General features: G+C 43.1%; 1 protein-coding gene across 2 annotated transcripts in view; it reads left to right on the forward strand.

The window, feature by feature from the left end:
- Window positions 1–2,984: 2,984 nt before the first annotated feature.
- The window catches only part of LOC143034062 (uncharacterized), a 37,214-nt gene continuing 22,410 nt past the window's right edge, over window positions 2,985–17,788 (forward strand). Inside the window, exon 1 of one of the 2 annotated variants that reach the window (XM_076199961.1) lies at window positions 2,985–3,187. In XM_076199961.1, the coding sequence (XP_076056076.1) occupies window positions 3,162–3,187 (26 nt within the window). In that variant the 5' untranslated portion in view covers window positions 2,985–3,161. The remainder of the gene's footprint in view (window positions 3,188–17,788) is intronic. The other variant, XM_076199960.1, reaches the window with a different exon arrangement.

Consider the following 17,788-nt stretch of genomic DNA (forward strand, 5'->3'; position numbering starts at 1 on the left):
CGTTTATGAATGCGATCTTACAAGTGGGAGGGCAGCCCAGAGGATTAACATTCTTTTGGTCTCTCTCCTACCTTCTTCATCCTTCTCACACTCCTCTCCTCTGGTCTCCTCTCTTCCTCTCTTTCCCTCTCCCTAGATTGTTCTCTATTTGTTACCTCCTCTAGAGTATTTGTTCCAGATTATTTAAATGACACATTTCGTATAGAAAGTGGTAATAATGAGATTCACACAAAAAAGAAAAAAATTACTTACATGTATAATCATTTATTTAATGATCCCATCAACGCTGATTTCGTATAGAAAGTGGTAATAGACACAAAAAAGAAAAATTTTACTTACATACATGATCATTTATATAATGATCCCATCAACGCTGATTTCATATAGAAAGTGGTAATAATGAGATACACACAAAAAAGAAAAGAATTTACTTACATATATGATCATTTATATAATGATCCCATCAACGCTGATTTCTGTCGGCGTTGTGAATCACTAGCTCGACTTCAACACTGAATTCCTTCAGCTCCGCCATTTTGTCGGAATGCTGGCGTCTGGTGCGGCATTCCGTTCTGATCCGCTGCATCATCGTGCATGTACTAAATGGTCTCCCGCTGGTCTGCTCGCCCATTAAATAAATATAATATAATTCCTTCAGAAATCCTGGAAACAAATTGTCTTTATATTCTTGAGTTTACACAACCACTGTCTTAGTTAAATGAACTCCACTCACAAAATGGACAGTTTGCCGTCGACAAAAATTAAGAAACGCTTATGAAATATATGTTTCCTGAATTCTAGTAAAAGTTTGTCAATAATGTGAAGCTTCAGTCTCCATTTGAGTGATTTATTGGACTCGAGCAATGGATTGTTTCACTTACATCGCCAAGTTTTATCCTGGCTCTTCAATTTGGGGTTTTCCTCCCAACGTCAATTATCGTCTGGCTGTAAAATAAATAAATGAATAAATAGATAAATAATAAAAATAAGAATAAATAAATAAAAAATCCTAAGTGATAAACCAGTATGTTAATGTATTTATTATACAATATATATCAAATTTTTCTCCCCTTAATATTTGGGGTGGCTGAGTCAGAGCATATATCCATTTGATATACAATTAAAATTCATTCAACACCCCGTCCCATCTCGGAGGCAAAAAACAATTGTATATCAAAATTTCCGAACACTATCCACTGGGCTGATACTACATCTTACGAGGAATACCAAACCCAATGATCCACCAAGTCTTTGGTGTTGCCATATCCATACTTGTCTAGGCAGGATCCAAGCCGGGACGCAGATGTGACATAGCATGATGTGCATATTGACAATGCGTGTGTGTGTGTGTGTGTGTGTGTGTGTGTGTGTGTGTGTGTGTGTGTGTGTGTGTGTGTGTGTGTGTGTGTGTGTGTGTGTGTGTTTTATAGTGCACACCGACTTCTCAAAAAACTGCCGTCTATCGCCACTGCCCTGCGTGCCAATTTCCAGACAATTCCTATCAAACCTTTTTGACGACTTGAGCCAATAAAATCCGTTAATGGTGTACGTACAGCCATGCGGCCTCATTTCCTCTAAATATTTTACGATTCTAATGAAAAATATGATCCATCCCTTCCCCTCCTCAACACACACACACACACACACCCTAGTTTCTACCGCTGTGGAGAAACTAAAAAGTCAAACTAACCAAATATAGCGAACGAATACAGAAGCGACATGCCCATAAATATTGTTCGTAAAACCTGGAAAATCGATCCTATTTGATATGTCCTAAGCCATGTTTTTCTCACAATAACAGTGAAATCAATTTGTTGCTGTTATGTGCATTCTAGACTCGCTAACATCTCTTCGCGCGCTTCTTCTGATTTGCTGCATGTGGCGGTTGTCTGACATGTAATCCATACCGACACTGACAAGTAGCTTGCCGAGCAGACCTGTTGCTATGTCCTTCCCGTCTATTGGTCTGCAATCATCCTGCCATTGCAAACCACGCTATCCTTCAACAATCAGGCCTGTCATTGCACCCAGGTAAAGGTAAATCCTTTCCTGAAGATTCCTGAAGAAGGCTCGTCTTCAGAGAGGGATGTTTCCGTAGGCGGGATGGTTTGCTTGGCCGTGCTGCATGTTTGCCCTGCCTTACATAATTCTCCCCAATGTCTGTCTTGCACGGCTTTGTTACATTCCACCCTAAACCCGGGAAACACCCTCGTTCCTAATGCATGAGATGTTTTCCGAGTGGCAATGCACAATACATGGCATTGCAAAAGTCAAGTGTTTAAACCGGCAAACATTTGTTTACTTTGTTGATCAACATGTCTTTATCGGCTAGACAGCTAGCGTGTACTCAGCCTCCTACAGCGCTGATATGTTATTATGAACCTTGAGCAATCAGTCCATGGCGCAAGTTACACTTGCTATACTCCTCATTTCACTTAAAATTATGAATAGTGTTGGGTGTATGGTAATATATATAACACGTGGAATCCACGAGATGTTATTATTTGATGCAAGCATAAGTCGTTCTAAAAAGGACTAACGCTGAAGGTATTTCCGAGCGCTTCAATACTTCCCAGCTTCCTCAGGTACTGCCGCCACAGATTCCTCCTGTGTCTGAATCACATTAACATCAGTAAAGTTGTTTACAGTACAGTGGTAACTGGTATGGATATTTTACGTACGAAACAGTAGTATTTATCGAGGTAAGAGTTGCTAATGACGATAATGAGACGCAAAGTATGACGAATGATAACCCTAATGTAGCTGGGATGTACCCGCGGTGCTTACTCTATGCCAGACATACCAAAGTTTTTTCGGCCGTATAAATGTAAGTAGACCTTTTTATACAAATCGAAAGCTTGAAAGCGATGCCCCTGGGGACTTGTAGAAAGTTGGTAAGACAGACAAGCTCAAACAGGTAACATCGTTTGCTGCATTCCATAAAATAAAACCCGCCATAATCGTACGCCTGGCATGCCTGACACATCCCTTCCACCCCCAACTGACCAAGGCAAACTGCACTGCACTGCTCTCTCGCTTACAAACACTGGAAGCATCAAGAAGTCGACATTCCTCAGCAACATTCAACTACACAATGTTAGAACGATAGGAGTGGCAGTCGTATAGCACATGGTAGTGACGCTTGTGGAAATCAATTGAAGATGGATAACGCTTCACAGCCTTCAAGGTACGTAATGTTTGGCGTGATATGAGTGACGAATAGTATGTGTAATGACTCATCCGTGTTATTAATAGTCATGGTAGACTTTAATTATCGTAAACCCTGCAGTGATAATCGAATGAGGCCTCGCCGGTTAAGCCAGGCTTAGTGACAACTACTGCATTTCCATTGTTTGGATGGTTATCAGTTGTTCTTGACTACTCTTGCCACAAGAATCGGCAAGTAATAGCAGAAAGTGACATGATTGGGACGCAAAAGTGTATGTCATAGGCCCATCGTCCTGTATTTACTACAACGAATGTCGAGAACTTTTGAAGTATTCGTCAGCCAGTATACGCGCAGCATCTCTGTGTAATGAGTCAGCAGCGATGTTCACGCACATACACAGACACGTATATGCATTTTTTCTTCTTTTATCAACACATGCGTCCCACAGGATAGGGAAAACCAATCCATCCTTATACCAACAGGTTTCAGAGACCCAGCAGCGGCTCAGGAAGGAAGGGGTTAGGGGGGGGGGTGGATAACGCCACAACATCGGATCGAGTCGATCAGTGTTCTCTTGTTTTTCCCAAACGTAGTGCAACAATTTCCCCCAAAAAAGGAATCGTCTGGAACACGAAGACAAAGGGCCATCACTCTCCCTGCATCGACTCCCGTGGAAATTCAGAGTAGGCGAAGGGTTAGAAAGAAACGCGAGCGCGCACACACATTGCAAGCTGTTACTGCCCCCCTTGCTGAATGGGATTGTGTGTGTGTGTGTGTGTAAGGATAAGGACTTGTCCATAGATTGTTCTAATTATGAAATGTGAGCTCACATCTGGAAGGTAGTAGCTCTCTATCTTGAGATCAATGTGTAATCTAAGACAGTGGTTTTATACACACGCGCACACACACATATATCAACGCACGCGGACAGTGAGTAACGTGGACATGGTGTGTTCAGCTTTCGCCTCGCCTCGCAACCTCAAAGAGGCCCGGGGGCAATCCCCCGTCGGCTACCGTGAACAGTCAACTTGATCAGGCTGCCATAACACACAAGGCAAAGGTAATGACTTCGGTAGGAGGGGAGTGCCTTATGCAAACTCCTACCTTCTAAATGCGTGTGTGTATGTTAGTGTGTTAAGAGTGAAGGTAGGCACTAGTCTTAATCAAAGTTTTAAGCTCGAATAATTTTTGCTCAAGGGTTTCTTTCAAGAAGCCTTTTTATGCAAAAATAGTCGATAATAAAACTGATCAAGATTCGTCTCTTCTTCACCCACCTTTACCTACTTGTCTATATCACAAATTAATATGTGTGTGTGTGTGTGTTACTATTATATGTGCACGTATTTGCAAGTAAATTATTGCAAAGTAAAAACTAAGCGAGATGGAAGGAACTCCCTCATCATGAGGCTCCGGTTGAGGAGTGGGAGGAGCACCATCGTTGAGTGAGATGAGTGAGGATTAATGAGAGTGAGTGTCTGGGCCATGTTTTGAGTGCGAGGTGGGTGATGTGTCCCCCAAGCCGGGAGCCCAGGTCCGGGTGCGAGGCGGGTCCAATGCGCCCGCCCACAAGTAGGCAACCGCACCCTCCCAACTGCCTCACCCTTCAGCTGCCGCCCCTCTCCACTCCCCCGTCGCTCCCCCTAATTCCCCCACACATACACACTCCCCCCCCCCCGTTCACCGCATCACCTTGCAGTCTGCGTTTGCACACCCATTTTCAGCCACCAAGGCGTCTCGGGGAAGTTGCAGTGAAGCCTTGCCGACTGATTGGGAGAGTTTGTCACAGAGTCGTCACCCTGTGGAAGTTAGGGGGTGGGGGGGAGAGGAATCTCCATCCCGCCGGCATCACGTGCATCGCACTCCCTCCTTCCCTCTCTCTCCTCTCCTTCCCCCCCCGCCGATCCCAAATCAAAACATCCGTTCCGATTAATCTCCCACACCGTTCCCCTTTGTGCCCAAGTCCCCAGCCCTTCCCTTCAAAGCTCTTTCAGTCCCCACTCGACTCCTTATCACTAACCATCATACATAAATTTTTGAGTTTGTTGGTTCTTGCTGTTGCGTTGGCGCGTTGGTTTCTTAATCCCAGCGTCGGGGGGGTTGGGCCTCAAAGTGTCTGGCTACCGGGCTGGGAGCGTCTAGTTCCTTCGTGGAGATTTGGGAAGTGAGAAACCAAAAACACCTGCCAGATATTACACCTGTCTAAGAGACCGGCGGCCACCACCATCAACCTCACCCCTCTCCAGGGCCCCCGGACTGCCTCACCCGAAGCTCTCCTCTGCATCTTGAAAACAGCTTCAGTCCTCTCCTCGCGCCGCCTACCCTGCATCGGCGACTGGCCTCCTCCATCACCTGCAACATCCAACGCCTCGTCCTCCAACATCTCACCCGCCTCCATCCACACGCAACATTCCCGCTCCACCACCTACTTCAGCACCCCGCCCTTCCTCATCGTCTGTCGCGAGCGCTGTCTCAAGAAGACCGACCGGCCGACCGCCCGCCCCGGCCCCGGCCCCAGCCCCGGCCCCCCTTCTTCCTCCACCTCCTCCTCCAAATCCTCCTCCACCTCCGCGCCGCGTTCCCGTCCCTGAGAGCAGCCAAACACACACACACACACACACACACACACACAACACACACACACACACACACACACACACAAACACAACACACTTATACAACTCGACGGCACAGTGGTAGCGTTCGCAACCTCTGCTATAGCAATCCGAGTTCGAATCCCGCCCAGGGCTGAAATTGATTTCAGTATCGCTGCGCTGCGAGTCGTTACTCCAACTCTCGTGGACGGGAAGTTGTGTGTGCGTGCGTGTAAGGTCACATCACTACCCATAGATCGATCATATATGAGCTCTGAGCTCTCATCTGGGAGGGTAATAGTTGTCGATCACGAGTACAACACGTGATCCAAGACCATGCTGAAACCCTGGTGAATCACACACACACACACACACACACACACACACACACACACACATACATAAACAAACAGACCACAAGACCGCTCATCCTTCCGTCCTCCTAGACCACCAAACTTTGCACCCGACAAAACCCCAGCACGTCTACCTCATTCTCCTCAACCGGGCTTTGTCCGACTTCCATCACTTTCCTCTTTCTAACAGTTTTGTCCGACTGCTCATGATTTGTCCGACTCCTCGTGTTAAATTTTGTCCGACTCCTCGTCATGCCTTTTTTTCCCCCAGAGCTGAATACCACTTCCTTCGTCTTTTATCCGTATGAGCGGAGGATGGCCCTCGTGTGGAAGAAAACGAAACTGTTTCGGATGAGCGTCTCAGTCCGAGTCGGTGGAAGCTACAGGCTTTAGTCTGGTTGGGTTGAGCAGAACTCTTCCCCACAATCAGACTCACGATAATGGATGAGTCGACTGGGAGCAAAGCCCAAAGGAGATGAAGGAGAAGGAGGAGGAAAAGGATTTCGTTATGGGTGGGGCATGCGATGCCGGCGGGTTTTAGAAAAACCCTCGACTGCGCTTGGGTGGCGCTCCCGAATGACAACAAAAAACGATGACGGTGTGCGTCAAGGATCCTCCGCTGGCGGCGGCGGGAGCGACAGCGGTTCAGTGGCCGAAAAACGTGCAAAAAAAAAAAAAAAGTCATGTTGGAGGTACCACGGAGGACCTAAGACAAACGTTTGCTCAGGTTCCTTGTAGCTCCCTCCACACGACCATGTCTGTAACTGGTCCACAACACCGCAATTTGCTCCGACACGCACATCCGCATGTTTGTCCAAATTCAACTCCCACCCAACCACCCCACAGGGAGACTTCCTGTACTCCCACTTCCTCCCCCGTTAATTACAGTCCCTCTTCCTCCCACTCGACATACCGTTACTCCGAAGGGAGTCTGAGAAATATTTATTTTCTCGCGTTCGAGGAAAGAGGTGATGGCGGCGGGGAATGTCTCCACTTACTTCGTGGAAGAGACACCCACCCACACTCCCTTGTCGCTAATGCAAGCAGTGCACGCACGCACGCGCGCGCACACACCCTGGCGAACATCCACGCAATCACCTTAGAACATGACGGTTGTGGAGAGCGAGTGCACTTCTATAGACTCGCAATCCCTTGAAAAATGCATATTTGTCATTCCACCTAAGGAATGTCCAGCTTACATAACACCATACAATATTTTGGGGGAAAAATATCCTTGAAAATTTAACCCATATACTAAATTTAGGAAACCCGAATCTGGTGGACTTTTGTAAACTCGCACTTCCCTTTTATATTCTTTGAAGACTTCGCAGACTACGCGTCAACTGTTCCGCCATCATGCCTGTCGGGAACGTTTACATTTTTTTCCAAATACACCATCGAAAATAGAATAATACCTTCTTCACCGGATGATACTTTTCTTCACAAAATGTCTGTCGCCAATCGATTTCATTCACCTCAGTGGCATCCCGACGTTAGTGAAGGAATTGTCGTTTGTCTTCGGTGCCGCGTGAGGACACTTTTTCTTGTATCCCGGCTGCCGTTGAATCAGTTTGAACGTTGTAAAAATCCACAACTCCACAGTACTTGAGAGTCCTTTATCTTTACAACCATTTCGGGTGGCTGATCTTAAAACAAGCTCATTCTGTGGATGAACAATCTCAACAAGCTAACCTAACCAAACTTTGCTAGTTACTTATCCCTAATTAAGTGATCGCTTCTGTTGGGGGCGATTTATATTTACAAGTGCATTGCTGGGGTTGCTACTCTTTGCAAGCTAACATGAGGGGTAGCTTATCTTTACATGGGCGCTCTGGAGTTATCTTTGGAACGTCCACCATCGATTCGTCTTTGTTTCGCCCCTGGATGTGGCAGAGGTTAAACGTTTCAGTACCTGTTTTGTCGACATTTTGTTGCGGCAGTGCTGCTGCTTCAATCTCAAGACTTTTTAGAGATCTGCTAGATAAAATCGTTCGGTATTTGACAGAACAAAAGCAGAATACGCCATGATATAGAAGGAATGTTAAATATATAAAATTTCCAGTAATGGGGTATTGAGGAAGTAATGAAACGTTATTTCCAACAATTTGCCGTCTCTTAGACGGCGTCGTCTACCTTCCCGCCGTATCCTATTTTCCATCTTGGGTCCCTCACATGCTTTGGTGCTTAACTCGACGCTCCCTCCACTTGTGAGCGGAACCAGTTCCTTGCAAACGGCGTGGGTCTCATCGCCCACAAATGCAGCAGATCCAGCTTCAAGGAGCAGCGCGCATACCTTAGTGTTATGGACAAGTTTACACGCGTGTTAGGCACTGAGCGTTAGTGGAAGTATGGGATGACTAACGCGCGTCATACACATTGATGCATGAACACACGGCTGGTTGGTGTTGTCGTTAGCGTCGACTTAGATCCAAGATTGGGCCCAGTTCAGGGTTGTAAAACTTCACCGGCATTTCAAGTCGTTACTGTTACCCCTGGGCAAGAATGTGGTGTGTGAGTCACCACGGTCTTGGATCATGTGTTGGACTCGTGATAGACAGCTATCACTCTTTCGGATGAGAGTTCATATATGGCCCGTGATGCTGTGAATTTACATACACCTCCCCCAGCTCCTTGCCCACCAGAGTTGGAGTACCGGCTCATGGGGCAGCGATGCTCTTTTTCTGCCCTTGGCGAGACTCGAACTCTGATCACTGCCATTAGCGGTTGAGAACACTAACACACCTCTGAGCCGTGTGTGTGTGTGCGTGCGCGTGTGTAAGATACATTCCCTATAAACCAGTCTATACATGAACTATGAGCTCTCATTTGGGAGGGCGATAGTTGACGATCAAGATTTCAGCACATGATCTTATAGAATTAGACCACGGTGAATTCACCGAGAGAGAGAGAGAGAGAGCCTTAAAAGGTAACCCATAAACAAGTAACTCTTCATGCAACTGACAAGAGACAAGAAGCAGCCATGAATATAAATGGTACAAAAGAAGGCGGGTTATAAGAATGTTAAAAATCCGGCTCCCCATATAAGCAACGGGCGGATTTTGACTATAGAAGTGGTATGTGGAGTGAGTTTTTTCCATGAAACCTCAGTATCAAATATGACACTGGATTCTTGGTAGCGAGATCTCTGAATGACATCGCGAGACGGGCTCCCCGAGTATAATTTAGGTAGTTTCGCGCGATTAGTTATGTTCACTCCCACACAGACACTTCCAATAGTATCCTCTCTCTCTCTCGCTCTCTCTCTCTCTCTCTCTCTCTCTCTCTCTCTCTCTCTCTCTCTCTCTCTCTCTCTCTCTCTCTCTCTCTCTCTCTGACCAGAAAGAATACTTCCAAACGTCTTTAATTTTTTTTAACAGTTCTTGTTTCATGAACATTCCATAAAATATTACATTACTTCTCGACGTTATGTACATGTGTATATATGTATATATATATATATATATATATATATATATATATATATATATATATATATTACCAGATCGCCGACACTTTACGCTGCTTCAAAATTCTGCTTGAAATTCTTTGAAGGATGTTCCGCTCCTAGAACTCTTTGTTGAGTTATTTCAGAAAACTGTTGTATCATGACGGATTTTCCTCACCTTGTAAGGGTCTTTGCAGGCTTGTGTGCTGCTAGCAGTAAAAAAAAATGCTGCCGTATTCCCGAGTGCTAGAATTTTTATCAACACTGTCCTCGCTCTTGTTTCTCTTCGCAGCGTAAATTGGATGCACTTATGGTGGGGCAATACACGGCAATGTGATACAAATGCACTTGTAACCTAGTATCTTAGCCCGTGTCTTGAAAGTGCTGCAGTAATATGAAAATAATATTACAAAAAAGGTGACATATGGTAAGCCTTAAACGGTCCACAGAATCCTAACCCGCTCCCAAAGAAGTACCTTTCTGGCCAGAACAGGATGTCGACCCTGGGACAAAGATTAACATTCCTGAAGGAATTCGTAGACAAAGACAGCGACGTCGAACGAGCTGCGGTCGTAGCCAGAGGACACGAAACTAAAATTAGAAAGACGAGAAGACAAGAAAAAAAGTCCCCAAATACGGCGATAAATAGGTGGAATGCACGCTAAGTGGAAGAACTTACGCGAAGCGTGATCTGTAGTAACGAAGAAGGTTTTTCAAGAAGAAAAGACATTGCAGAGGAGGAGGAGAACGGGTGCAGGGCACGGAGGAACATCTGCCCCTAGCCTTGGCAGACACGCACAATTGGATACATACGTATACAATATGGGGGGAGGGGGTGGGGGCGAGTGCGTTTATTCTCCGTCCCTTGCCTTGGCAACCTCCAAAGGGCGGTGCCCCTCCGCGACGCAGACGCTGTTACGCCAAGCGGAGTCGTCCGTGTTCCTCTCCGCCCTGCCTGTCTCTGGGCGTGTCTTACATAATAGGCACTCACTCCATTATATAGGGACTGGAGTGGCACTCCTTCTCCCTGGAGTCTCGCATAAGACTGGAGATTGGCCTCCACTCATGAAGGAAGGATAGTTCACTGGTTTAACTTAATTAATAGTTACGCCTCCTTTTTGCTGCCTTGCCTGCACTCTCTACCTTACCACCCTACAGCCCCTCATGTATGGGATTTGATACTTTGCCAAAATTTTCATTATTCCATTCACTCCGTCCTACTGCTGTTGGGAGTTGTGACACAGTATTTAGAATTATATACTTACTGTATAATTGTATGTGTTTGTGAAAAGAAATTATATTACTTTTTCACTGAAGTTTGTAGAATATTTGGCACAACCTCCAAGTACCTTGTTCTGTCATTATGTCTACCGTCATCTGATTTATTTGTTTCCGTGGCACCCGCTTGCTCCGAGAAGAGGTGCAGTCAAAGAGGTGGTCAAAGGAGAAGGGAGAGCGGGCACAAACAGAACGGGATTGTAGTAAAAGTCAAAAGCGTTCAGCATTCTTTGAGTGGAGATTAAGTTTCCAATCATGAAGGAATGCTGCTGCACGTTTCATATCCGTAAGGGTTGTGATAAGCAAAAGGTTATGTTATATTTCATAATCCTAATCCTTCAGCATTACAAGACAACAGGCTCGATATGCCTGAAAAAGTCTACATGCTTACCGACAAGTGTCAACTGAAACCAACGTTCCTATTCCTGTGTGAAAGAAGGAATTGAACACATTTGATTTGAGACACGAAAGGAATGATCATTTAAACACGCACCAACCCTACGTGAACTCTTTCCATACCTTTAGGTACTTGTTATTTTACTCTGCAGGAGAGAGAGAGAGAGAGGAGTGGCCTTGTTCGCGTGTTCCAATGTTCAGATTTAGTAAAGTCACGGTTACTTTTCACGTATCGCCCGACAATCTAATATTAAACGCAGACTCCCGTCGGCACTCGTGCGCACGCGCGCAGAGGCGTGCGCACACGCGTATACATGATAGTTTCACACACACACACACACACACACACACACACACACACACACACACACATGAATTTGTGGCTAGGTATGATAAAATTGAGAGTAGGAGACGGGACTCAACGAACTTTGCTCCTTTCCTGTATTCTACACTTAGGTAAACATACACACGTACGCACGCACGAACGCGGTTGTAATGCATTCCGCTTCATGGGTGCCGTCGGGTACGAAGCCATCGTACCCAGAATTGGCGTAAAACCAGTCGTGGATTAAGTATATCCGTTTGCGTCATTTCTTAGTCATCGTCTTGGTACTTGACCGTGTACCCATTCGATGGGAGATCAACACACTAAAGATGCACGAATTCAAAGCAAACCACTTGAAGAAGTGGGTGGACGAAGGAAAAAATTTAGGAGAAAATGTTAAAAAGTTTTACATATTATATAATTCTTATGTGTGTTTGTACATGCGCGCGTACTCGAACGCACACACACACACACACACACAAATATCCGTTCCATTATGTGGTGGAGCCGGTGTAAAACCACGGCTCAAAAATGGAGCAAAACCACTATTAAATTGATCACATCCTCTGTACTCATTCTCGTGCATAGCAGAATAGTTCACCAGTGAAGCGAGTGATCTGCAACCAGCATTTTAGAGTTCAAAAATAGTACAGACGATCTGAATCGGAACAAAGAGGTTAGAAAACATTTAGGAGACTCGGTTCTGGCTTGTTTGTTTTGTTACGGAAGAATAATATTGGAACAGCCGTTGGAGTCGCTGCTTTGGTAAAATACAAACGTTAATTCAAGTGCAGGAAAGATTAGGAAGTGATACATTGTAATGCAGTGTAATATGAGAGTTACATACCAACTGTTCAGCAACGCTAGTGAAAACAAAATATAAATGGAGCGTTGGTGAAAACAACCAATGAATAGAGAGCCAATTTTTAGGTAAAAAGAAAAACTAAGATCATACGTTCACATAAGTTATTTCGCTTCTTCTAGTCATACTGATGCATTGTTACATCTTCGTTTATGAAAAGATACATATTTGACAACGGAAATTGTAATTGCCCGGTTAAATTTGGAAGGGTTCAAATTTTATATATATATATATATATATATATATATATATATATATATATATATATATACATATATATGTATATATATATATATATATATATATACACATATGTGTGTGTGTGTGTGTGTGTGTGTGTGTGTGTGTGTGTGTGTGTGTGTGTGTTTTCGTGTGTTCGTGTTCGAAAGGGTAGCGATATCAAGTGATAACCGTCCTAAATGTGGACAGCCCAAGCATCGTGGATATTTTGATTGTTAGTTCCAGTAATGGGACAGTTGGATCAGTCACTAGAGGGAATTATCTAAAAAATAATTCACAGATTTCCTTTGACATACTGTTTGCAATAACGCCCGTGCCCACTGACTAGTGCGACTAACATCTGCAAAATAAAGTAAAACTAATCTGGAAACGACACAGGTATTTGGCGTGACCTACCTTTATAATTTGTATTGTTTTATTTGTGTTTATTGCTTATTCATTTGTGTTTTCTGCACATCTGTTTAGTTTATTAATTTAATTGTGTGTGTTTGTGTACACGTACTTCACCCTCCGGACCAGTCATGCAGCATTCCTTTATGACTACTAACCTCATTTCTAGAAGAATGTAGATAACTTTTAACTTCTGCAGTCCCTCCTTTCCGCTGCCCACCCGAATCTCTTATTTACCATCTTTAGCAGTGGTCCCCAAACTTTTGTAAGCTGCGCCTAAAAAAGAATAAAAATTAATATATATAAAAAATTTAATAGTATATATATAAATGCAAATATGAATATAAATAGATAAAAATCACTATTTGGTGATCCCTCCCGGGCGAAATGATTTCTGTGAATGTATTGTATACACGTTTCCAGGTTTATACTCGTTTATTATACAGTATATAATGTATAGACTCGATATTGTTCATCGTCTTAGAGATTCTCTTGGTTGATGGCAAATATCTCTCCTCTTCAAGAGGTCAAGAGCAAGCTTGTTTACAACTGCCCGAATCCTTGACACATCATAAGTATGCAAATATATCTTTCATGGATGAACATTTTATATGTCTATATACATATATACGTTCCCTTATATTCAAATAATTTTTATAATAAAAATTCTGCCGGAGCAACAAAAATGAAAGACGTATTTGTATAATTCTGATGTATGATCACAAATCTTTCACCGTTTTCTTCTTGTGGATACGACACGGGCATCATCATTTTATCAAATGTACTCACTGTTGTAGGGTAGCATGTAAATAAAAATAATTTTGTTTCCATGTGTAACTTACTCTGCATGCTGTAGCGTGGATGAGGGAAAAATGCAGGTTACTGGTGAAAATAAAGAATATTCTATATCTACGTCGTCTTTGCTCATACCATCCACTCAATATTGTTGGCATTTATTCGTACATGGAATCTACCATAGAAGAATTGTTTTTAACAAGATGTATATTATTATTTAGATGACAGTAAACTGCTATAGAACGAATTATGGAAATTGAGTATAAGATTTATGGAATTATTCACAGTTGAGATTTGTGTGCGCATGAGTGTATCCTGTTCACCTTTGTTGGTTTGGATTTTGTTTTCACAAATATTGCTGAATAGTAGGTTTGTAGTTCTCAAATCACTTGGGATTACAACTTTATAATTTCCATGTGCCGGGTTGGGGGGGGGTGTGGAAATATACATATATTTTTTTACCGGATATGTGAATCACTTCATGCACTGTGGAATCGATCAGAGCACGCTCATGCTTGTCAATCCACGGGTCATGGTGGGTCATCGCTTTATCTTATCCTTGTTGGTGTTCCTCTTCAACTTTTTTTTCTGGTTCTTCTCGTTCTTCGTGTGTTTCTTGTTCTTCTCTTGGTGAGCATATCAATCAAGACAGTGCGCAGTTGTGGTGACTGGCAGCAATGGCAGCCAGTGTACACAGCGACACGAGCACATTCGCCCAACACAACCAGTGTGTATAATAAAAGTGGTTAATGCCGATGTTAAAGATTGTCAAAGGAAACAGCATGGAGGCAACAAAGACTATTTCTGGTGCTTAGTTTTGTTCTCATCGGTAAACTAGCTCGTGACTCTCTCTCTCTCTCACACACACACACACACACACACACACACACACACACACACACACACAAATACTTCAGCTTTCCTCAGACAGTTCTCACATAAACAGACAAGGATCCCTCGGACACGCACACACAAAGACCCCAAATAATATTACTTACACGACTCGATGGCACGGTGGTAGAGTTCCCGGCTCCCACTACAGCGGTCCGGGTTCGAATCCCGCCCAGGGCTCAAATAATTTAAGTATCGTTGCGCTGTGAGTCGTTAATCCATCCCATGGGCGGGAAGTTGGAGATGTGTGCGTTTAAGGTCACAGCATTACCCATAGGTAGGTCATACATGAGCTCTGAGTTCTCTTCAGGGAGGGAAATAGCTGTCGATCACGAGTCCAACATGTTATCCAAGACCATGGTGAATCACACACACACAGAGAGCTTTACGTTGTCTGAACAGGTGTAATGAACACCTGCATCGTCAGCAACACCTGGAGGCTTTTCTGAACAGATGCACACTGAAAAGAATATTATGACTCAGCCGGAGCAAGTCAGTAGGTATCTTTGTGGTTGACCACGGGAAATGTTGTACTACTGTTCATCCTGAACAGCGGGAGAGTTGGTTAAATTTCCCTCTTACATTTTGAACATAAGAAAACCAGAGTGCGGGAAAAAAAGATACGAGGAAATTAACCAGCTGGCCAGGTCCTGTAATATACATTTAGTTGAACGCTGCACGCACACGCATGCACGAATTGAAAACACCAAACACACGCACGCAGGCACGCGCGTTTGGGATACAAACAACAAGTCCATAAGGACTACACGGCCAAAACAGAATGGATAAGACGCAGGTGTATACAATAGTATAAGGGAAAAATAAAAGACTAATAAGCTAGAAGAGAGGGAGAGGGGGGAAAAAACACATACGATGACGTAACAAAGTATTTTCTGGCCTGTGTTTCTGTTACTTCATATACAGCGATTTATTTAACATTTTCATTGTTCTAAGTTGTACACATTTATTTTTCTTCTTCTCCTAGGCGTTTATAAGTTTCTATGCACTTGTTCTTTCCTCCGATATCTTGGCATGGTAGTCTTTGTCTTTGAAATGCCCCATCCCTCGAAATAAAATACTGGCTCACCATACATCTCTTTTTCGTCTTTCCTCTAGTGGTGTTAGGTCATAAGAACACAAAAGAATGAAGGAGACTGCAAGAGACCATAAGGCCTACACTAAGCAACTCCGTATCCATCACCACCTGTCATTCCCATCCATAAAGTTATCTAATCGTTTCTTAAAAGAAACTATCAGTTGTTATAAGAAACGATTAGACAACTTTATGAATGGGGATGACAGGTGGTGATGGATACGGAGCTGCCTAGTGTAGGCCTTATGGTATCTTGCAGTCTCCTTCATTCTTATGCTCTTATGACCTAACACCACTAGAGGAAAGACGAAAAAGAGGTGTATGGTTAGCCAGTATTTTTTTTTCTTTCTTTTTCGAGGAACGGGGCACTTCAAAGACAAAGACGACCATGCCAAGATATCGGAGGAAAGAACAAGTGCACACAAACTCATAAAAGCCCAGGAAAAGAAGAAAAATAAATGTGTACAACTTAGAACAGTGAAAATTTTAAATAAATCGCTATATATGAAGTAACAGAAACCCAGGCCAGAAAATACTTTGATGTATAATGTGTGTGTGCAGGTGTAATCATCAGGAAGGATTAACAAAGCATAGCAGTTTACAACTGCATCTTAAGTTCAGGGTATAAAGTAACAATACAGCTGAAAAACGTGTATGTATATATATATATATATATATATATATATATATATATATTTTTTTTTTTTTTTTTTTTTTTTTTTTTTTTTTCTCAACCACAAATCACTTTTAATTACATGCCATCGCAGTCGATAAATAAGAATCGCTCGATGGAGGCATTCGGTGGAAATCGAGCGATTCTTCAGTCTCGACTGCGATGGCATGGAATTAAAAGGGATTTGTGGTTGAAAAAAAAAATATTAATTGATCACTGGAACCATTCAGTGTTAATGTATATATATATATATATATATATATATATATATATATATATATATATATATATATATATTCGTTTCTTTGTATTAGCAATGAGAATATACATGTACGAAAGCGCTCTGCTTCGTTAATTGTTAGTTTATCTTTCCTAGTGGTTATTCCCACACATACACATAATATGAGAGGACACAGAAAATCTTGAAACGCAGCCCCCCCCCCCTCTTCCCGAGCGTGCGCGTGCAAAACAATAAAAGCTTGGATTCGTCAGTGGAAGTAACAAAAGCTGAGACCAAAAGGGAATTTGAGAACAAATATGAAGAGTTGAGAAATTGGGAGCTGCAGTGGGAATAATGGGAGCAGTCATGAACCCATAACAACGGAAAAGGAAAATGGGGCCATAGGAAATGAGATATCGACAAGCAAGTGTGGAAGCAGTGATTCTGCAGAAACGCGCGCTCTGTCGCCGTGGGAGGAGGGCGAGCAGTCGCTTTATTTCAAAAAATGCACAAAGAGATGAGCTTAAACCAGGACGACTGTTTCATGTAAAACTAGAATTACTTCATTTCACTTCATAGCTGTTAATGGCATACATGCTCCGGCACATATATACACAATATAAGGATAGTCGTCCATTCTCTGTGGACAAGGGTTTCCCTCGGTTAAATAAAATGGTCTGGTGAGAGCTAGAATAAACTGAAAACAAACTAATCGAATTCAACGAGAGGACCTCTTTTCTAATCACTATCTTAAAGGATTCAGCGACTCTACGGTTTCATCATAAAGAAGAAAACGGGAATGAAATCTGCGTTCCTGTGCCCGCCATTCTAGAGGCAGGACTGTGTGAGAGCGACTCTAAGTCTTATCCATACCACTGACCGTTGACGTGCAGATCTGGTGATGTCCAGGGCCAACTTGACTGTATACCCCAAAGATTCAAGTAGCCTAGTTATGTGAAATATTGTGAGAAGTAAAGATATTTTGAACATGTAAACAGAAAAAATACACTTTATTTTATTTGAATATATATATGTTAAATATATTAAGTCCTTTTCTCCCACATTAT

The sequence above is a fragment of the Oratosquilla oratoria genome, chromosome 16 (genome assembly GCF_046742065.1).
Source record: "Oratosquilla oratoria isolate Oo_2021 chromosome 16, ASM4674206v1, whole genome shotgun sequence".
Classification (NCBI taxonomy): Eukaryota; Metazoa; Arthropoda; class Malacostraca; order Stomatopoda; family Squillidae; genus Oratosquilla; species Oratosquilla oratoria.